This window comes from Colias philodice, chromosome 3 (assembly GCF_061535455.1).
Source record: "Colias philodice isolate Cphi_HAF_F1 chromosome 3, ilColPhil1 Martin Lab GWU primary, whole genome shotgun sequence".
Lineage (NCBI taxonomy): Eukaryota > Metazoa > Arthropoda > Insecta > Lepidoptera > Pieridae > Colias > Colias philodice.
In genome coordinates, this window is record NC_143088.1 from 1,588,421 (window position 1) to 1,612,205 (window position 23,785).

At 32.8% G+C, this 23,785-nt stretch overlaps 2 protein-coding genes across 4 annotated transcripts in view; one reads left to right on the forward strand and one right to left on the reverse strand.

The window, feature by feature from the left end:
- Window positions 1-508: 508 nt before the first annotated feature.
- Window positions 509-5,069, reverse strand: Paics (PAICS bifunctional enzyme). Its single transcript, XM_089712749.1, has 8 exons — window positions 4,910-5,069; window positions 3,787-3,990; window positions 2,388-2,645; window positions 2,133-2,258; window positions 1,957-2,042; window positions 1,639-1,807; window positions 1,171-1,388; window positions 509-862 (listed from the first exon to the last, which is right to left on the reverse strand). The coding sequence occupies exons 1-8, from the start codon at window positions 4,926-4,928 to the stop codon at window positions 662-664; spliced, it is 1,281 nt and encodes a 426-aa protein (XP_089568875.1). The 5' UTR covers window positions 4,929-5,069; the 3' UTR covers window positions 509-661.
- A 560-nt stretch (window positions 5,070-5,629) lies between these two features.
- The window catches only part of LOC149489386 (amidophosphoribosyltransferase-like), a 33,832-nt gene continuing 15,676 nt past the window's right edge, over window positions 5,630-23,785 (forward strand). The window contains exons 1-7 of one of the 3 annotated variants that reach the window (XM_089712724.1): window positions 5,630-5,786; window positions 14,792-14,988; window positions 19,685-19,793; window positions 21,519-21,665; window positions 22,125-22,248; window positions 22,796-22,926; window positions 23,424-23,542. In XM_089712724.1, coding sequence (XP_089568850.1) covers window positions 14,799-14,988; window positions 19,685-19,793; window positions 21,519-21,665; window positions 22,125-22,248; window positions 22,796-22,926; window positions 23,424-23,542 — 820 coding nt within the window. In that variant the 5' untranslated portion in view covers window positions 5,630-5,786; window positions 14,792-14,798. Of the gene's footprint in view, window positions 5,787-14,428; window positions 14,580-14,791; window positions 14,989-19,684; window positions 19,794-21,518; window positions 21,666-22,124; window positions 22,249-22,795; window positions 22,927-23,423; window positions 23,543-23,785 lie in introns of those variants that run through there. The other 2 variants (XM_089712731.1, XM_089712739.1) reach the window with 2 other exon arrangements.

Consider the following 23,785-nt stretch of genomic DNA (forward strand, 5'->3'; position numbering starts at 1 on the left):
ACCGTCTTTGGAAAACTTCTTGTGATTATACATTACTAGCTTTCCGCTCGCGTTTTGAAAGAAAAACCCGCATAGTTCCCATTCCCGTGGGATTTCCGGGACAAAACCTATCCTATGTGTTAATCCAAGTTACCCTCTATATGTGTGCTAAATTTCATTGTAATCGGTTCAGTAGTAAGCGTGAAAGAGTAACAAACAAACACACACACACACACATCCTCACAAACTTTCACATTTATAATATTAGTAGGATTGTTTAAAACATACACGTCCAGTGCTCGTTGATATAATATACTTGGAAATAAAAAGGATGCTGCGCTGTAGTTATTTATTGTTTTTCACACAATCTGTTGGTTGCCTGGAAGAGATTACTTGTTAGTAATAAGGCCGCCTTCTGTGTTGTATGTCCTAGTTTAAGTTTTCATTGTACCTACTATTGTTACGTTGCACAATAAAGTGTTTAAAATAAAATTAAATAAAATAAAATTGCTAAAATAAAAGATGGCAGTATATCATAAAATATTTTTTATTATGTATAACATGGAATGTTATATTGTAAACATTGACGAAATAATATAAAAACAACCTTATAATAGCAGTTCGAAAGTTTAACGACTAATATTCGATTGAAATAACAATAAGTGATATAAAAATTCTTAGATTATTCCAAGCTCAAGTTCCTGATTTTCTTGTCTGCGACTCTTAGGGATGCTGCCATTTCCAATTGCTTAGCTCTAAGACGAGCCCAAATGATGTAATCTTGAAGACCGATAATTTGAGCTGCCATAAGAGCTGCGCTGTCGGGATAGATAACGGTAGCGCATCCAAGACCGGAGGGTACGGAGAGAGATGACCAGATGTCCTGTAACATAATGTTATGTTATAATGTGTATGACTGTAAATATCTAGTACTTAGACAATAACTATTTACATTTTATATTTATATACAAATGGATGGATATAGGTCATACAAATGTTATAAAAATTTAAGTTTGTAATAATATATGTTTGTTCACTTTCACGCAAAAACAACTAATCGGAGCTGTATAAAATTTGGTACAGAAATGAATTATAGTCTGGATTATCATATATATACTACTTTTAACCGGGCACCTCGTAGAAGCCACGGGTTACAGCTAGTAAAATAATTATTCAAAATGTTGTTATTACCTGAACAAGTTTATCAGATGGAGGTGGGCAGTTGATGACAGGATATGAAGTGTTGCCAGATAGCACTGGTCCAAGACCATTTGATCTGCCAGCCACAGCAATGAAGACTAGTGCACCGTGTGTGTCCTCATACTGTTGCATGATGTGAAGTGTCTCTTCAGTGGCCTTGTGCGCTGAAGTTACGCGTAGATCAACGTCCAAACCTAGCTCTTTGGCAGCTGAAATTTTGACGCATTCATGATTTATTTTGGAATTTGATTAGAATTTGTGGATAGCATAAATAACGTTTGTGGACCTTTTTGTTTGAACCTCATATTGAGTTTTGCGTAATTTTTGCTTCTCAATACAATAAACATCAAAAAAGTTAAGTGAACATGAATAACGAGATTTTAATAAGTGCTGCAAAAAATTAAGAGACTTTACGAGTACTTGTATGGTCAGTCAATTCAACAACCGGCGGTTACGAACCTTTGGCAATTTTCTTGCAATGTTCGACATCTGCTGGGGAACCCATGAAAATAACAACCTTGTGATGTATGGTTGGCTTCAAGTGATCTAACTGATCTTTCACCCATGCGAAGTTACGTTTTACTGTGTCCAAATCAGCAGCGGTCACTGTTGATAGATTTCTGTATACCTATAATAAAATAAACATATAAATACCGATATTTTGAGTCAATCATATTATGTAAATGACATTTTAAACAATTACGTATTGAATAAGAGAATTCAGTGTTTTTAATTTAATAAAGAACATTCAGTACGATTTTTAATCAAATAAGTTACCTGTTTATCAACCATCAATCTCTTGTCTCCGGAAGGCCATAACCTCCATGAATCAGAGTCGATTACATCAGCGAGGAGGACATTTCCTAAAATATAGTTAAAAAATTATGCCATAGAAATTATTGAAATAATTATATTTTTATTGCATAAGAAAATCATAAGATCAACGTAGGTACCATCTGTATCAACTCCGAATTCGATTTTCATGTCGATAAGAGCGCAATCACGAAGAGCCCACGCTTTTTCCAATATTTCAAAGACGAGGATTGTTACTTTTCTCATGTAGTCAACTTCATCCTGACCTGAAATAATTATCGGTTTTCATAAATCATAGGTTTCTTGTCCCTTCATTTTACAAACCATAAAACGTTACAGGTTAGTACTTCGTAGCAAGGCGAGACTTCATAAAAAATGTTATATGAATAACTTACCAATAACGACTCCATTAACATTGAATTTAGCAGATACAATCTGTTCTTCAGACCATTGTGGGTCATGATTAGCGTCATCTTTGAAGAAGGTTTCCTGTTTGGGAGGTGTGAAACGGAATCCTTCAGGTACACCAGGGTTACGCTTTAAGAAAGAACCAGTAGCCAATCTTCGGGTTACCCATTCAATTGGTACCATTTCACATTTCTTTGAGATGAATGCAGTTGGTGACGCAATTTTCACGAAGGCAGTCTTGATACCTGTTAATTATTTAGAGTTTATGAGTGCTTATCCATTTAGTATTGTCTTGTTGATATACTTACCAAATTAATTATTTACGTGTATTAGTGGATATAAGCTCAATATGGAAGACAAATTAAGGAAGAGTCTTATAATTACGTATTCTTTGGTTGAAGTAAATGTCGCCTAGAATTTTAATGTCCTTATGTAATGGAAACTTCTGTCCAGTTAAGTTTTACATAAATACAGGATACCTGCGTTGAAAATCCTATTATTGATCTCATTTCGAATTAGTTACGGTTAATAATTATTCACATTGTTTTAAATGTAGTAAGTAGCACTGACTATCTTGTTGTTCCCCAACCACATCTTAAAAATAAACCTATAAATTATCATAATCTAATAAAATATTATTTTTCTACTTTATCATTATTGTTGTTTCATTTTCGTATCAATTTGTAATCAAATGACCTTATAAACAAGATGATGTAATTTTACCGATGAAGATTATCGGGTACATCGAGAGGTCATAATGTTAACAATACATTTGTAAACTAACTATGTATAGTTAGGTATTTATTGATCTACTTATTTATAAATTATATCTTATTGACATAAACATGTTTACGAAATGGGAGTATCTATAATGATGACACTGCATGTTATGTATGCAAGAATGCAATATGCTAATTTTAGCTTTAATTTTCAGCACAAGAAGACAAGGTTTTCTAAAACAAACTATGTATTACAATCAACTACTTTACTGTCTAAAACTACGTCTAATACATGAGGATTGAGTTCCAGTTTTTCTATTAGTTGTTTTGTAGGCTCAAAAACTTAGTGCTATGAATGTGCTGTGTTATGAAGCATTATTACTAACTACTTTTTTATAGCTCCATGCTCATCTATCAAGTTTATGTATTATTTATAGGACAGGAACGATGAAGATGACTGAAAGACATTTTAATTCAGAACCGATCTGAAGAAAAGCCAATCATTTCCTTTACTCAATAAGTTTAGCAGTATAAAAAGACAGGTCTATTCGTTTAAATTACAATATGAACACGAATAATTAATAACAGGTAATAGAACTAGTCAACTATATCAGGATATGTTAGGAAACATAACTGGTTGTTATTAAATAGGGTAAGCAGTGCGTACCTGCAGCCTTAAGAATTTCGAAGACCTTAGCATTCGTCTGGTTTGAGATCTCGGCCTTTCCTTCCATATCGTGCGCTTTGACACCATCGCCTGCTGTGATTCTGTCCTTGTTGATGAGCATACAATGTCCAGGCACATCAGGCAAGTCAAATACTTGCTTTGTCTTGCCTTCGATGATTAATTTTCCGAGTTTGAAACCGACAACTGAAATTAGAAAAAAAAAATATTAAAAAGAATATTAGCCGATAACTATTTTTCAAATTAATTAATATTAACAATTAATTGAAATATTAATAATTAGCTTAATTCCATGACCTAAAATACTTATACTAAAATGTACTTCCCTAAAATGTAAATGTAGGCTTGTAATATGCTATCCCCATCTAGACTTCTAGACTTAATAATAAAACTGAATCCCTACTGATATCATAAATACGAAAGTAGCTCTGCCTTCCTTCACGCCTAAACAACTGAACCAATTTGGATGAAATTTGATACTACCCTATATAGTTTAGGAACGGAGAAAGGATATAGATTTTATACCGGAAATGGGCATGGAAACAGGTACAAGAGCTGTGCGGGTTTTCATTTGAGTGCGCCGCAGGTGAAAAGCTTGCATAAAATATTTAATATTTATTATATGTACTAGAAGAATGTAAAAAAAACTGACTTTTTACACAAATAGAAAATTACTATACTTACTAATTACTTTCCCATCAATATCAATACCTTTTTACAATAAGTTCATCTTAAAGTTCATGAAGTACCTATTTTATTAACTTAATTTTTTGTGATGTTAGGTCATAGGTGCTACTTTCCTATGTCTCCCCAATCTATTAAAATTTTCTAAAAAAATAATGATAAAATACGATTATTTTAAATTCATGGCCATTCATACTATACACAATATGGACCATAATACGTACAATCTCGTACAATAAACCAAAATAATTGCTCGTAATTTAGTTTCAAGGTCACGAACATAGATGCCTCTGTTGTAAACATCAAACATGTCAAATTGTCAAAAAAACTACATGCTCTCCATTACGCTCTCATACTTTTTGCACATCATTTTTACGTTGCCGGGTTATACCAAGTGCTATAATATGAATAAAACACTTACCTTCCTTAGGTGAAGCCATGATGCTGGAAAGTTATTGAATCGAATATATTATTTGGTTGTTTAAAATAAAATCGCGCGACAATTGATCAGCGAGTGCCTTTTATAAAGTTTGTTGAAGCATCTGAGACCACCATGTGCTTGGTTGACGCACTTGCTTGACGGCTAGCTAATATAGATAACATGTTTGTACACTGCGACCGTGCAATCATGATTATTCATGAATAATTATGGTACTATTTGTTATTACTTATTATTTCTATTTAAAGAATAGTTTTGTCTCTTCGTCACAGGGGAATTATTAAAATAGTCGACATCTGTCTATCAACTTATCTAGAAAATAATTTTAAAAGATATTGTGATATATTGTTATATACTTATATGTAATGACTAATTCTACATACTTACTTATCTAATAAAAAAAAATTAATAGGAATCATGTATTTGTAAGTATCCGTTGTACCTACAATGAAGTATGTAAAAATAAACATTATACTTACATTCAAACTTATGTATCTCTCAATAATATTAAGTTTTTTTACATAATAATGTGCAACGAATAATGTGCAGACACAAAATTAGCAATTATACAACTTGTACCTTTAATATTATACTATGAATATATTTATTCAATATAAATATAAATAAAATATAAATTCAAAGTATCAAATTATTTGAGTCGCGCTATAAACCTAATTGTCACTGTCACTCAGACTCCTGCTTAGTCGCACGCGCAGTTAACTTTCAATTCAAATTCAAATAATGAACAAGTGCTCAATTACTTCTTGTTCTTGATACTTGTTGCTCTTCTACGCTTCAACAACCTACGTTGTTTACGAAACTAACAATATTATCTGTTTGTGTGTCTTTTTTATAAGAGGTAAGTGAGTTTTTAGTTAAATAAATATTTTTTTTAACAAATTAATTAACAAATCTGTCAGAAAGTTTACGGAAATTATGATAACCCGGCTAAATTTCGTAGTAACTCATTGATATTGATTTTATTCAATAAATAAAGGGTTTTTAATATGTTCAGGTCATCTTGAAATGTCATTAAACATATCCACATGGTCGTAAATATAGATTTTAAGTGTGATTTATTATTTTTTTATTAATTTGTTTACCTTTAGCTGTTAAAAAGTCTAATGACTAGTCAAATAATGTCGCGTAAAAGTTGCTTGAGATGAATTTTTTAAGTATTCTTAGTTTTAATTTTTTTCTTAATCTCAAGTTATGTTGTAAGATCAATGAACTAAAATAGTATCAGTTTTTGCTATACTTTATCTTCGTCTCGAGCTAACGTTGGAATATAAAAAATTTGTTACACAAGGATTACACAAAGATGAATAGACACTTATGTTTTGAAGATCTTTGGACATGCAAATAATTCAAACTATTTTTTATGTAAACACAGATGAGGTCATTAGTAAAGTCCAGTTAAATATTCAATATATTTTCTTTTAATTTTGCAATAGTTGACTGTTTTTTTAATATTTCCAAAGACATAAGTATTGTTTTGTAAGTCTGCATAATAGAAATATAAAATCTTGACCGATGCTCTCTTTGATATTTCATTGAGGAAAATTATATATATTTATATTATATATATTAATATATAATATAAATATATATAATTTTCCTAGGATATTAATCCTAAAGCCCCAATCATATATTTATCATATATTATCCTTTAACAATGACATATTTATATTTCAAGAACTTTGACTTGGCATATAATTATTATAAACCGTGTTACAAAGTTGCTATTATCTTAACAGCGGATTGTTATAATGACCGGCCAATATGTTATAATAAGATAGTTGTGGATGACCTTCCCGTTTGTTAAAAATAGTCACTATCAATATTATTAAAAATCTGAGATTTATTACTCTCGCTATAGACCAATATGAGTTAAGTTGAAGTTAGCCAAGAAACTTCATTTCATTAAATTTTATACTAACACTAGTAGATTCATGTTGCCTGGTTATTGGTAATATGTATTAGGAGTATTGTATTATGTTCAAATAAATAAATGTTATGTAAAAATATAATTCTGATAGAAATATAATTGAAACAATGCATATTCTATGATGTAAGGATGCATTTTCATAAATCATTATCAGTTATCAAACTCAAGGATTTCTGGGCCTTTATTCATAGTCCATGTTTCAAATGAAAAGCATGCCGTAATACCATCTAAGCATACATTTTTTTCATGTTATAAGTGAAATTTCATAATATTTTTCAATCTTATATATAAAATTCTCGTGTCACAATGTTAGTCTGCATACTCCTCCGAAACGGGTGGACCGATTCTCATGAAATTTTCTGTGCATATCGGGTAAGTCTGAGAATCGGCCAACATCTATTTTTCATATGTACCACGGGCGAAGCCGGGGCGGACCGCTAGTTTCATTATAAAATTTTTATTCCAAAAATTACCTGTTTGCAAAGGCTTGGAAAAACTTCCCATGTTAAATTTTTTTTGTTGTATTAAGTATATATTTTTTTACAATTTTGTGACTCTTCCATATCAAAAGTATAGAAAAATGATATTTTTTTTTCTTGTTTACTTAGGGTCTCTTGATATAGCTCACATAGAAAGCTGATGCTATACTTAGGAATAGGATTATTATTTCAAAACATATATTTAATATTGTGAAATCCAGAGTCTAGACCAAAACCTTTGTTATTTAAATTTCGTTTTCGCTTCGCTCGCGTTTTCCAATTTCAATATTTTTTGAGAAATTTTATCACTTGCCATCAAAATTCTGACTTGAATAATTAATTTTAAGCAATGAAAATGTTTATCATGCAAATATTATATGTACATAATATGTATGTAGTTAATTATGTTAAAACTGCTAAGCAATAATGAGTATCATTGCCTGTACCGTACGTATATAATAATTATTATTGACTGTTGATATTCGAGTTCAAGTGTCAGAGGTCATAAAATCTTATCTTAATTTTTGAACGCCCAAAGTAAAGTTAAAATTACGTTATCAATAGATTACATTTAATTACCCTATATACGCAATTCTTTAAGGATCACGTGCTTGTAAAAATGTTGATAGTGACGTCCTTTGCATAGCAAAGTATTCGTATTTACTATTGCGTGTAATATTTATAAAAATAGTATTTGTTACATTGTTACAATGTTATGTAGTTGAATCATGAATGAGACTAAAATCCTCGTGTCAGTCAGAAATGCGACACGTATGTTTTAAATGCAGTGTATAACATGCGAGCAGATTGTATAAATTAAAAATTAAACTCAAATCTAACGTAAATGTAATCGATATCGTTGCATTATGAATTGTTGTCTTTGGCAGCACCGCTTGCTATTATGAAACTACCCTACAACTATCCCTACAACGTCAAAAACTAACAAATGTTGCCATTTTATCATTTAACGTTTCTAATCACTAATTATTATAATATGAGATATTACATATTGTAGCTGCCTAATTTGTGTACAAGTGATACCAATACCAAATGATTTATAACTTGCAGTTAATAAATATCACGCTTTCTACCATAATGACGTAGCCTCAGTTAGAATATATGAATATAATGTTTACGCGTCGATAAGCAATCATTTAATTAATAATAGCTAATAGCGATTGTGTTATTGGCCCATATTCGACGGCCTGTAAGTCAATAGGTCTCTGATATGCTAGGATGCTTTTAGCAACATCGGAAATTTTTCTTACACTAATAAATTTAAGGTAAAAACCTTTTCCAAACAAGCTTTTATTTAACTGATATACCTACCACCATATTGGTTTAAAACTAAAGTTGAAAACGACATCATATAATTTTTCGTATTATTCTTAGCAAGCCCTTTTATTTGATAAAAATAATTGGTCTGCGATCTTGGATATGCCGCAATCTTAGGCCGCAATAATGTATTGTTATCCAAACTGAACAACTATATAAGTATACAAAATATCTGATTCAAAATTGATACATACATTGAACATAGGTACATTATAATTTAATAACAAAGTTTGGTTATAAAGAATGCGAGATTTTTTATGTTATTTATTTCTTACCGTTGCAGTTAATTCGATAAGCAAAAAAAATTTCATTAGTACAAACTACAAACATAAAATTTAACCATGGGCGTAGCTAGCCATGGGCTCAGGGTGGGGCAATCATATAAATGATGTGTAACTAGAAATACCCGAGGTCTTATCCCGGTTAAATTTTAGGGTTCCAAACCTCAAAAGGAAAAAACGGAACCCTTATAGGATCACTTTGTTGTCCGTCTGTCTGCCTGTTTATCTTTAAACTTTTTTCTCAGGAATGCGTAGAGGTATGAAGCTGAAATTAATATTAAATACTAATGTCTACCGTCCGTTGAAGCTGTGAAAAAATCAAATTTATAAACCAACGCAATCAAAAGGTACAGTCGTTCATGCTGTAAATTTTCGCAAATCGCGACTTTCGCAAGGGAATCATAACCTACAGGCAGGGGCGTAGCTACCGCCGTATCTGCCGTATCAATTATACGGGGCCCCCGCGCCAAGGGGGCCCCCAACGTGCGCTTTTGTGAGAAATCTTTACCCTTCTTAAGGGCCCCCAAACAAAGTAGTAATGTAGTTGTAGTTAATAGAAGACACAACCAAAAAACCGGCCAAGTGCGAATCGAACTCACGCACCGAGGATTCTATACAAACATGTATTTTTTGTTGTTACTTTAAATTTATGCTTTTCGCAATTTTTTTCTTTATCTGCGCTACAGATTCTGGTTTCAAGGGAAGTACCCTGTAGGTTTTGTTCCTTGGGACCCTTTCGATTCTTGAAATTTTTTATCAAAAGCGGCGATATCTTTTTAATTGAAGGCTTTGCCTAGTAGATGGATTTTTCATTTTTTTTTTTGCTTCAAGGAACCTTAGATTTGAGCATTCGATAATGTTTTAAGCAATACATCCACGCGTTCCTGATAAAAAAGGTGTTGGCAGGCATCTAAGGGTTCCGCTTTTTTCATTTTGGTGGTTCAGAACCTTAAACATATGTTTGGGGCTACTTTATTATACAGTTTTGCTTTCTATAAATACAATAATTTGATTCATTAATTATAGTTGAATATAGAAATGAAATACCTATAGTTTAAAAAGTTTTTGGCCAATATCTCAAAAACTATCTACATTGGGGCAAAAGCTATTAATGTGACTTTTTTTGTAGAGAATAAAATTTCGCATCTTATCTTTTCTACCTTGTAAACTTTTTCGTAAAACTGAATGTTTTCCATTGCCCCTCTTTTTTTTTGTAGTATAGAACGTTTAATGTAGAAATGCCGCGAGCAGCCGAAATAAACTACTTACCTTCAAATTTTAAGCACTACAGGCTACAGCACATTTTTTTTTTAGTTTGTTGAATTTGTTATACAACTATGCATACATTGAAATTTTCGATTAAACGCCCTGTAGTCCAACATTAAACGTTCTATAACTCAAAAAGTACGGGCATTAGAAAAAAAATCAAACAAAATATGCTGTAGAATGTAGAAAATAAAGTGCTCTTAAAAATGAATAGATGCATTTTATTGATTAATCAAATATTTTAAGAGCTATTAGCTAAAAACGATAAGCCGGTTCATTAAATAGGCCATAAATCGTAAACGGTAAGTTTTACAAAAAGTTTATAAGATGAAAAAGATGCGAAATTTAATTCTCTACAAAAAAGGTAAAAGAATTTTTGCCCTAAAGTAGATAGTTTCCGAGAAATCGGAGAAAAAGATTGCGTTTGTGGACGCAATTACGCATAAGATAAATCGTAGTTTTTTGTTTTGATCACAATTTTTAATGTCGACCGACGACTTTTGAGTGGGAATTTCTTACAAATATTAAGTATATAGTTAGTACCTAGATAATTTAGGTTTTTAAATTTGGTTAGGTACCTTCCAGGTCAGAGCCAGGGTGGGGCAAGCGCCCCACCCTGCCCCACCGTGGCTACGCCCATGAATTTAACGTAGTTTTATTTGCAAGTCTAACTGAAATGTTGCCTAATTAAATAATTTCAAATAGGTATAAATACATATTCGGAACAGAGGTGTGGGAATTACTTAGTTTGTGCTTGTAAGGCTGCAGTCGGGTTAACCTTCTATTTGGGAAATGTATCGAAAATATTTGCTAATACAGTAAATTCGTAATATTTTGTGTAATGATTAATTAAAACAGGATAAGTTACATTGTAATAATTAATAAGAAAAATTATTAGAAGTGTATTAAATTAATTTCCGTCTTCACATATCACTTTCTCGAATTAAACTCTCATGTCTGCTTGTCTGTTTGTGTCCCACTTGCCCCTATATTAGGAGTTATTACTCCAGTCAAAGACTGCAAAGGTACCTATCGCTTAAATACTTGTGGATGATATAATGTTACAATTTAGGTTTTTCAATATTCTTTAAAAACAACGTACAATAAATTACATAATATACCAGGGAAATGTTGCTTAGTAAGAATTATTGCCTCAGTGACATGACACCTAATAATTATTGGAGATTGCAAAACCACAAGCCGGTACAAGAATCGTGTCAGTATCTGATATGAATATCATTCATTCATTTGTATATATTGTGCTAATAACTGGTTTATGAATAGCAATTTTGGATAGTGTACTTATACTACACAAAAACACGGATTACCATATTTTTCCTCCAAGACCCGAGTAAGTACGTCAATGTCCTTATTTTCTCATAACTTGTAAATTATTGAACCTATTGATAAATCCAGATGATTTTCTTTTGCATTAGGATGTCGGTTTTGTAACTGACTCAATTTAAATTGGCATATTCCTTACTTAGAAAACAACACAGGCATCATACTTTTCAATGATAATTCCTGTTTTAATTTTCTTTTACATCCGATCGATCTTTTCTTTTTGGATCCTTAAATACTCAAAATTTTCTGAGATAAACTCTCGCAGAAAATGTTTACATCTCTACATTATCTTAACCTAAAACCTATCCGTTACGAAAGTACTTACCTACAATAAATTAGCATTGAATGTTGCCATTGCAATTATCCGAGACAAGTATTTGAATTAATCATTGCTTGTCTGTCATGCAATTGCTGGTGAGGGTAACGACCGGATCGCAATCTGACTTATGCGTATCCTCGGTCCAGATACTAGTTACGGTGTTTAGAGAGTATGTGTTTATAAACATATAGAAGGTCGTTGGATAGTGGTGAATGGGCGTGTAGCCTGTAAAATGGGTGGACCAAAACACCTAGTTGTTAAGAATTGACTTGTGGGGCTGGGTCAGTTCCCAATTTCGACTTACTCTTATTTTCTGAGTTGTTTTGATATATTACGTGAAGGATCTGTGTGTTAAGATGACCGCACTAGTTATAGACTGGTTCCAATTGAAAAATTCTTTGGTTTGATAGTCCATTCGTCGAAAAGGGCTATAACATGCTACGACATTCCTATTGATCGCAGAATAAGTTTGCGTGGTTCAGCTAGTATTAGTATATCCTATAACCTATTCCTGGATTGATCCATTCGATTTTTCTTAGTTCTTATTGATACTCCTACACTTGGAAACAAATAGAAAATCCGGTAAAATGGACCACTGAATGATAGCGACGTAAATTATTGGCCTATCGCGACAATTATCGTAGCATGTTTGTTGATGTACTGTGGAAATATACTATCGTAATGTCACTAGATAAGTGACCCCCTGCACAGCTGATCACGCTCGCTCTGACGACAGGGAGGTTAAGATTGCGTATGGTTAAAAATAACTTACTTTTGCTGGGTATCATTTCATCATCTGAACTTGCACCTCGACGAACTTATTCGAGTTTATTGTTTGATCTGAATCTGTAAATATCGTTGTTTTGATTATGCCGGTAATGATAATTCCGAAAATATGTGGATGTGTTTGTTTGTTGTACTTTGAAGTGTAAAATGAACTTGTTATGAAATTTAGTGGTACGCACAACGATTATGTATTCCCGGGGTTACCGTGATGACGATGTCATAAATCAGTAGTATTTCCAGAGTAGGCTAGTACGATGACCTCTGTCATTTTTTCACCCTGGAAATTATACTAAGTACTTTTACAACATCATGGTAACCCCAACCCATGGTAACATAAGGGGTGATAACACCCTGGTTCTAAGTTAAAACCCGTTGCCACTCTTATAAGATACTGCGGCTGTATTATCAAAGTGGTTGTTTTTCATTTTTAGACTTTGAATTCAGGGTGACTTGAAATAAAATTATGACCTCTTATTTCATGATCGCATATTATATGGCTGGAGTTTACGATCAAAATATGAATTTGCCAGTCAGTTCAATTCAGGACGTAAACTGTCTGGTAATAAGAGGTTATAATACGGCCCCTGATCAATCGGACACACTAGCGACGCGACGTGATGCTAAAACAGAATTTGTATTGTAGCAATATATTTTACCTATATCAATTTATTTCAATATACTGAGGATGTAATTTACTCTGATTGAACTGTATCTAATTATTATAAACTCGATACTAATTGATTTAAATGGTATTATGCTAAGTAACTAGACTATTAAAATAAAAAATAGAAAAAGATCCAATATTTTATATTAGTGAAATATAAATGAAATAATAAACAGTTTCGCGTGACCAATGTCGTCATGCTTGAATACTTTAGAAATCAATCATTTATGAGTTACACTGTTGTTAAATAAATAATCATTAATAAACGTTTACAAAACGCAATACCTGTTACTGACAAAAACTTGGTAAAGTGGTGTATCTTTTGCTGCAAGTTAACTGCGCAATTTTGTGTAACAACTGTAGCATGAGGACTTTGATTGGTGTAGTTAGTATTTTAGTCTGAGCCTAGGGTTTCACTTGAGACTAAAGTTTAATATATGTAGGTACCAGGCAATTCTGCTTTCTCTAGTGTAAGTTATGCACAAAATACTGGAAGTACTTTGAAAGTAAAGGGCATAAACGAGATTTTAGTTTTTACACATCATAGAGTTTTTCATCTAATGCCATTGAAGTAGGTAAACAAAAAATAAGCACACTCCAACTCGTTTAAACTGTACAATATCTCATAGTTAGTTAGTCTGCTTGCGGGAACTTGATGCTGGTAGAGGGATGGCGACCGCTGATCGCTATCGCTATTGTAATAAAAATAAGTTCCGAAATTAGCAAGAGCCGATACTGATTAAATGAATTGTGTTCCAAATTGTATTCTGACCTCGGCTCAGAATTTACGTCATAAGTAGGTTAGGTAATAATAATATAGAATTATTACTTGGATCGATAAAGATCCATTTCTGTGGAGCAATTGGTTCCAAAGATATCTCTGGAGAAAAACATAAAAATAAAATACGCGTTTGTTTTGACAAATTGTTTTCAACTTGCTTGCGTCACAAGCACAACCCACATTGGATTGTTTTGTTTATCGTCAAATGTTATTGCCATTGCTTGTGATGCTGGGGACAATATAATCTCAAACTGGAGTTCAACATAGTTAGTCTCCTTACATTTATCATGTAATTGGCCGTATCAAGGCTACTTTAGCTAGGCTTATTTTTTTTCAATCAGTGTTCATACACAGCGAACGTTAGACGGACACAGCCTAAATAAACGGTTAATAATTTGAAATAAAGTGGCCATAGATCGCGATTGTAGCTCAATAAATAATTACATCAGGTAACTTTAATTAGTGTCTGATTTATAGACTTGTTAATATTTATGAATGAATTAATAGGTTATGTAAATGCATGATTTAACTGAATAATTAAGATTTTGCATTTCATATTCATACTCAAATAAAGATGTACTTATATGTATATTCTTTATATAATTGTATATCCAATTATCCAAATAATTAAATTTATTTTATTTATGTTTCACATTTACAGGTTTAGTATGGACGGTCCAACAGGACCAAATCCCTGCCGCTTGCAAAACGATGAGGCTAGTCTCAACCCGACGCATGACAGGCTTACCATGGATGACAGACCGGAGCTGCGCTGTCAAAGTGACAGCTGTCAGTGTGACACACAAGGCGAAGTCAAATTAAAAAGCAAGAGATTCGGCCGTGGTGCTGTAGAATCAGGTAGCTTTCCTTTAACATCTTATATTTTAAACACTAGGAACATTTATTTATTTATGAGTATGATGCTGACGTTAAAATAACGTAACCATAGAGAATCCTTCTAATATTATGAATAAACGCGAAAATTTGGCAGGATTTATGAGCAGGATACTTAAAGAGAAACGAACATACGTATGGGCGTATTCAGAAAGAAAGCTTGAAACTTATAAGCGCTTATCGGCGCTTGTCATGTTCATATATTTTCCTGCGCGGGTTACCAGCGCTGACAAGCGCTGATAAGCGCTTATATGCGCTTATAAGTTCAAGCTTTTTTTCTGAATACGCCCGTAGTATGTATGTAAGGATAAGCACATAGGCGTTCAAGCAGGTACCGCGCGACTGAGACAGCGGCCTCCAGCAAGTTGTCTATGCTATATTCACTGAAGACTTCTCCATTGCGTATGCGTGTCTAATTAGTATGTCACGGAGTAACATGACTGTTTAGGTCAATAATTACAGGCCCTACAATATAAACCCTTATTATAAGCAGTATAAGGTGCAATTTAATTTGTAACGTTAACATTTGCTAAGCTATTAGTTAATATCAGTTATCTACTCATTCTACCTTAGTTCTAAGAAAGACAGCAATTAGAAAAAAAAATCTTTTAATTCATTACTTTCAGCCTCAGTCTAGGACAAAGTGATGTAACAGTAATGCTGATTGAATCATAAAAAAACCACTCAATTTCTCTTGTCACATACTTTCTGACCTCCAAGTATGTCATCATAGTTCCATAATAAACACGCATATATCACGTCACACTTTTTATAACTCTTATTTGATATATCAGTTCACATGGTGATTGATAATATGACCATAAAATTGTGTGTGCGAATCTTTAAAAAAAATATACAAGTGTCAACAGGTCATGTATTCTCACCTCATAGTGTTAATGGTTTGATGATATTTGATGACGTCTACAGTGATATAAGAATAATGAGAAACTTTCGGCTTGTTAGAACAAATTGAAATTAAAGCCATAATACTGCCTCATTAGATTAATTACACTTCTCACTTAGCTCTCTTAGATTTGATCTTTCTCAAGTAGAACTCAAGTTCCTTGCCCTCAAGCACGTAACCATCAGCCCGTCCGCATTGGCCAGGCCGACTCGCTACACATGCTAATAAACGTCCAGTGTGGAATTGCTCTTCTAAAGCAGCTTCAACTTTGGAAAGGCGCTGCCTTGACATGTACTTCTTTGCTGTCTTTTTACTTCTCTTCTTGTTGATGATGGCTCTCATGATGATGGATCTCAGTGTACAACAATGAAAAGAAAAAACACTTGGGCTATGAATTAAGAATCTTCCTTTTTTGTTAACATCAGTTAATTATGTTCACGTTCATTAATTTAAGATTTTTTTGATATAGAAATAGCAATATAATAGTTACTAGCCCCTGCCCATGTGGACTTCCTTCCTAACATTATAATATGTAAATGCGAAAGTTTGTGAGGATGTGTGTGTGTGTGTTTGTTTGTTACTCTTTCACGCAAATACTACTGAACCGATTACAATGAAATTTAACACACATATAGAGGGTAACTTGGATTAACATATAGGATAGGTTTTATCCCGGAAATCCCACGGGAACGTGAGCTATGCGGGTTTTCCTTTGAAAACGCGGGTAAAGCCGCGGGCGGAAATCTAGTATAAGATAAAGCAACAAGAACAGGATTAAATCGAACAAAACAAAAACTTAGATACTAATAATCAAGAGCACAATATTTTATCAAACTGTATTCTCAATTAAAATAATTGCTCATTTGTTAAGGGCTAAACCACTTAGCCAAATTAACTGAGAAACAAACAAACCTAGATTTATTATTACTAATCAATGGCAAAATAACAGTTTCAAGTTCAATGTAATGTAATCAATCAAAATAATAAACAATACGATTGTCGTCACAAATCTGCCCCTTTTCCCTATTTGTGTGGGAAACTTTAATAACAACTTTATCGGGGTGAAAGTTGACAATGGGACAGTGATAAAGCTCAGTATTAGTGACTGAAGATAATAGAAAATAATTTGGAAAATCCAAAAGTGCACGCCTCATAATTTTTTTTTAATAAATATTTATTAATTATTATTTTTGTTTATTTAATAACAATTAAACCACATCGAATCAGACCCTGAAAACTGAAAGGGTTCTATTCCTGAGCATACTCAAGCGTAAGAGAAAAAAAAAGACTCGATTAGTAAAGTATTTCGGTCGCTATCGTGTTAACAAGAAAAAGGATCCGCACATACAGACACACGGACGTCCAAGACAGAACTTTTTAAAACTGTTTTTTAACTAGTTTAAATAACAAAAATGACATCAAAAATATCATGAACGTTAAAAATAGTGTTTTTTCTTAATATGTGTGTGTATGTATTATCTTACAAGTGCAATGTATGATACATAAAGACATTTTAAGTTTGAAAAATCAGATGTTTTTCGCGAAGTGACAGTAGTACCCACCTCAACGCTTCGCTTATTAGGCGTGCAATAAGCACGTAATTATTTAAATACGTAGGAGAATTTATTCGGAAGATTGATACAGCTCTATAAGGGTTTGACGCACTTGGTGCACTTCTCAACTTGTACACCATGCTCAAATGGTGAACTTAGCAACTTGTACACTTCTCAAATGGTACACTTCGCGACTGGTACACGTCTCAAATGGTGCACTTCGCAGATGGTGCACTTTTTAAGATTAGTTGAGATTTGAAAAAATTGTGTAAAAATGAAAGAATTTTTAGTTTTGGATGTTTAATTTTTATAATTATGTCAACACAATAATAATAATTAAACTATACAGAATCACCTTAAACACTATAACATTTTGGGTCATTTTTATTTTTTCAAAAATAAAAATGTGACTCGGATATATAATAAAAATAATATAATTATGTCAAAAAAAAAGTAGATTTACAGTAAAAAAATATCATAATAAAGATATGATATAATATCATATTATATCAATAACCTTTGTAATATTATTATTTAACTTTTAACTATTACTAATTAAATCATAACCTGTTTCTTAAAAACAAATTAGTAAAAGTAATAATAAGTAAAACTTTGTAATTGTTACTATTTAATAATTAAGTAAATAGCTATTAATTAAATTGCTTGAATAATTGGAGAAACACAAAACAACACACTGAATAAAATGATAAAACGGGTAGTAACGTTTAACTAATTATTATAATTACTAAAGTACCGTAGTCTTGACAGTTTTGTTTTTTATTCTATAATTATTATTTATGATGAATTACAAAGTTTTACTTATTATTACTTTTACTAATTTGTTTTTAAGAAACAGGTTATGATTTAATTTAAAGCTTTTATTTAATTAGTAATAGTTAAAAGTTAAATAATAATATTACAAAGGTTATTGATATAATATGATATTATATCATATCTTTATTATGATATTTTTTTTACTGTAAATCTACTTTTTTTTTGACATAATTATATTATTTTTATTATATATCCGAGTCACATTTTTATTTTTGAAAAAATAAAAATGACCCAAAATGTTATAGTGTTTAAGGTGATTCTGTATAGTTTAATTATTATTATTGTGTTGATATAATTATAAAAATTAAACATCCAAAACTAAAAATTCTTTCATTTTTACACAATTTTTCCAAATCTCAACTAATCTTAAAAAGTGCACCATTTGCGAAGTGCACCATTTGAGACGTGTACCAGTCGCGAAGTGTACCATTTGAGAAGTGTACAAGTTGCTAAGTTCACCATTTGAGCATGGTGTACAAGTTGAGAAGTGCACCAAGTGCGTCAAACCCCTCTATAATAGAGATCGACAGCAATGTTTCTTAACTATCACCAACTCAAGAGACTAAAGTCTTAATACTATGAGTATGTCTGGTCTTCGTAGTATCAAAATCTTATACTAGCTGTAGACTAAATTGCCAATCGTGAAGAAATATCATAGAAATACACGTTGCCGCAGTACCACATATTACCTAACAGTTAGTGAAGTTACCCACAAAAAACCGCAATGAGGAAATACCTTGACACATACCTATATCATTTTTTATACTCAAGAATGATATAATCATTATTCTATAAATAGACCGCAACATATATTAAACGTTAAAAATAAACAGTACAATGTGAGAATACAAATTAAAAATTATAATTTGGACGCAAAAAACAGGAAGTTAGAGCAAGAAAACTATCGTCATTCGTCAAAGTATTCGCTTCTATTGGTCTTAGCCTGATGGTATATGGCCTAAAGTTTTGAAGTGAAAACTTCTTTAGCGGCGTCAGGACACGTTTTTAGCCCTTATATTCCATGCGTAAGACGGATACCATTCCAAAATATCAAACATGCTGAACGTTAATAATCAAGTTTTCACTTCTGCCGGCACTCCCGGAGTGCAACCCGTCTTTTTTTCTTTATTTATTGTTTAACACTGAAAGAATTTAAATAATTTTCAAATCAGACCCCGTAGTTCCTGAGACTGGCGCGTTACCAAACAAACTCTTCAGTTTTAAAATATTAGTATAGATGGTATGTAAGGGCATAAAATAAAGTCTTTCAAATAAGTTTAAAATATTTAAATGAAGGCACTTACCTCCAACCCAAGATGAAAACTTTTTTGAAAGAAATAAACAATTTTTTTGTTTTTATTATTTACAGGTTTAACACACGAGTGTGGTGTGTTCGGAGCAATCGGGACGGGAGAATGGCCCACTCAAGTGGACATTGGCCAGGTTATATGTTTGGGGCTGGTGGCGCTACAACACAGGTATTATAATTTGATTTATTATAGAATTGTAAGAAGTTACCATTTATCGCAGATAATGGAACTAATTTAAAAAAAATATACACGAAATATTTACTGATGAATTTAGTAACAAAATCTTAATACCAAAGTTACGATCATATAGTGTAAACGTCAAGCGTTATAACAGACGAAGGGCAAGTTGCGAACGGCAGAGGCTACTTCAGCCGTCGCCACATGTCGACGGCAGTCGTCCACATAGCCTCTGCCATTCACAACTTGCCGTTCGTCTGTTAGAACTCTTAAGTGGAATTAATTTTATTAAATATATAAAATATACTAGAAATAATTATTGGTCGAACTATAAGAAAATCTTTATACTAAAGTTTCTACTTGAAGTCAATAACGAATAAAAAGGATGGACAGGACAATCAGTATTGTAGTTAGTTTAATTAAAAAAGTCTTCGCTCTAACTCTCAACCATAATTTATGAGCCATAAAGCAAATTACATCTCGCTCGCTCGTCTACACATATCGGGCATTTACCTGACTTTCGTATTGCCCATCTGGAGCGTGTACAACTATAAAATAAAAAAAAACATTCCATCTTGAAATATATCAGATTCATTGATCTTCGTTCTTCGGTCTTTCTCTAATGGCTTAATCAATGCGGTAAACAAGAAATGGATGGATTGATTAAAATTTGAAAAATCGCTAAATAACTGCAACATTACCTGCCCTTAATTGCAATTTGGCTTGCTACGGTGCATTTACATAAAACGAGCGAATGCTCATTCTAACCCTATGTCAAATTATTGAAGTGAAAACTTCTTTAGCGGCGTTGAGCACTTTTTCTGTAATGGGTATAAAATCTTAAACTCGCGTCAGGACACGTGACCTGATCGAAAAAGCGTAAGACAAACATGCTCAACGTTAATAATCAAGTTTTCACTTCTGCCGGCACTCCCGGAGTGCAACCCGTCTTTTTTTTAGTGTAAACAGGCGTAGAGCATTCTTTCGTTTTTATTAGTGCGTGCGAAAAGATTCTATGCAATGTTCTACTACTAAATACGAGTTTTCGTTTACCTACACTAAAATATCACGAAACAATGCTCTTGGTCTAGCTCTAGCTCTATGTTCGTTTGATCTGAATAAACCGTCATAGGTCTAAATATAAAAATTGTTTAAAAAATTAATCAAGTGATTTAAATGTCAATAAGTAACAATACAATGCTTTATAATAGGCTTTAGCATCATTAGTGTGAAGTACAATAATTATCTTATATTATTATAATATGGTGTAATAGTTATACCGGCGTATACTGTTCTGTAATCAAGCCGGATAACAGATAATTAATAAGTTTACATTTCGATAAAGTTAACTGTGTGTGACTGGATTTTTTCTAATTGGATCGCACACGGCGATGGACCTTGGCATAATACAAGGTTGAATTCATTCTTGTACGATAAACTCGACGATAACTGCTTATCAGAATCGTTTAAACTTGACATCTTTGAGCCGACGAAATAATGGGATGAATAGAGGATATGGCTCAGTTTGTATAGTAAAAATATGTTATAAAAAAACAAAATAAAAATACCGTTTCAATAAAATAACAAGGAACCTCTCTGCACAGACGTAGTTTCCGTCTACCCAGAAGATTGGATTGGTATTTTTTTCACAGGTAGACCTGGAATGAAAATACCAGTTCAATATAATACAATTTCCCATGTCTATATTTTTTCCAGGGGGCAAGAATCAGCCGGTATTGTTACGTCAGAGGGGAAAAGTGCGCGCACATTCAACTCACACAAGGGGATGGGTCTCATAAACAATATATTCAACGATGAAGCCATGAAGAAATTGAAGGGAAACCTCGGTATTGGACACACTAGGTATGTCGACTAGTATTATAAATAGGTATTTTTTATGTTTGTATCATATAACCTCCGTAGCGTAATGACTTCTGTTGCTAGTAGGAAGTTGCATTATTTTTTGCATTTTTTTGCTTCTCACCCGGGTCAGTTCGGACTGCGGCGATCAGGCAATAAAATGAATAAGATTACAAAAATAAAAAGAGCGTGTGTGCCGAGCACACGTGTCAGAAGTGAAACTTCTTTGGCAAGATTCAAAGATACCAAAATCGTCGCCTTACTCCATGACGTGACTGTATTGTCATTACGCGATCTTGAAATTCGTCAACGCGCCTAAAGAAGTTTCACTTCAAAATCTTAAAGTTTAGAACAAGGTAGAAAAACATGAGTCAAAATCAGACTATATTTATATTTGTCGCATAATCTATATTTTCTGGTTAATTATAAGGGAGATATATAATTTTCCTCACATTTCCAAAGGTATTCAACATCAGCAGCGTCAGAGGAAGTAAACTGCCAGCCGTTCGTGGTTCACACAGCGCATGGAGCCCTCGCAGTCGCACATAATGGGGAACTTGTTAACTGCAGCAGTCTTAGGAAAATGGTAAGATATGGAGAACTGGGCTTATTTTAGATACATTATTATGTAGCTCCTAATATATTTTCGATCCAATTATAAACAGTTATGGATATCACAAAAGCTTCCGCTATTTTATAGCTTCATGTCGCAAGTAATGAGATGGTATCATAACATGCAATTTGAAAAAAAACCCTATAATTATTAAAAAAAAGTTACCTTTATCCGAATTTAAATAAAAAGTATTTTTCCATAATATTATTGCTAGAAGTCGATCAAATAATAAAAAAAAATTGGTTGTATGTAAAGTCGGTTTACTGACGATAGTTGAACGTGACAACGTCCGATTGTGCTTCTCGCTCGTTCCGCGCTCTCGCTTGCACTTCAAGCCTTACATGGAACGCCTCAGAGCGAAGTAACGCCGCATGAGTCATGTTTTTTCGTGCGTGCAACCGGCTCTATCGAATTATAAGACGTTGTCACGTCAAAAATACCTTCTTATAAAACAAGTTCCGATACAAAGTTCCCAAGAAAGGCGGAATGTCTCAAAACAAACATGTTTTTGTTATAATAGGTGCTCGGTCGAGGAGTAGGTCTCTCAACGCACTCCGACTCAGAATTGATCACACAGGCTCTGTGCCTCAACCCGCCAGAGGGGGAGACTAATGGACCCGACTGGCCAGCTAGGATCAACCATTTGATGAGGTAATTTAGTATTTAGTTTGGCAATAAACAAATAGACGAGTAAAAACTAGTTTTTTATCCCAGGCCATGGCTGAAAATTTTTTAAACCCGGCCATGGCTGAAATTTTTTTATCCCAGGCCATGGCATAAAATTTTTTATATCAGGCCATGGCTGAAATTTTTTTATTCCAGGCTATGGCTGAAAATTTTTTCACGAAAAAAATTTTTCAATGTATAAAAAATTTGAATCTAAAGACCATTCCATCTTTAAGATACTCTTACAGACATGCAGATTACTGCACATATTGGGACGTTAGCAGACATTATTTTCAATTTTTATACTATTTTCTTTAGTGAAAACACAGAATGAAACAGTAGAACTATACACAATCAACTACATCTAGAAAAATATAAAAGGCCTTATCCATAGATAAGCTATACATTAACGAAAAAATACCGGCCGAATTGATAACCTCCTCCTTTTTTTGAAGTCGGTTAAAAACGTAAAAATATTCCAGATTGGCTCCACTAAGTTACTCGCTAGTAATAATGTTAAAGGACAAGATATACGCCGTGCGCGACCCGTATGGCAACAGGCCGCTCTGCCTCGGCAAAATACTTCCTTTAGGATCCTCATGTAAGTATTGAAAATTAGAAAAAAATAATAAAAATACATAGGTTATAATGGAATTTTGGGTTTTGGAATGAGTCTGGGATTCCTAAAATTTTTAAGGTTATATTTTTTTTTCTTTTCGTGTCTAAAAAAATTTTACATTATAATGTAATTTGGAATGATCCTGGAATTTCTTAAATTTTTGGGGTTATTTTTTTTTCTTTTGGTCACTTTTTTGCAGCTCAAGCACTTATTTCCAAATTAAAA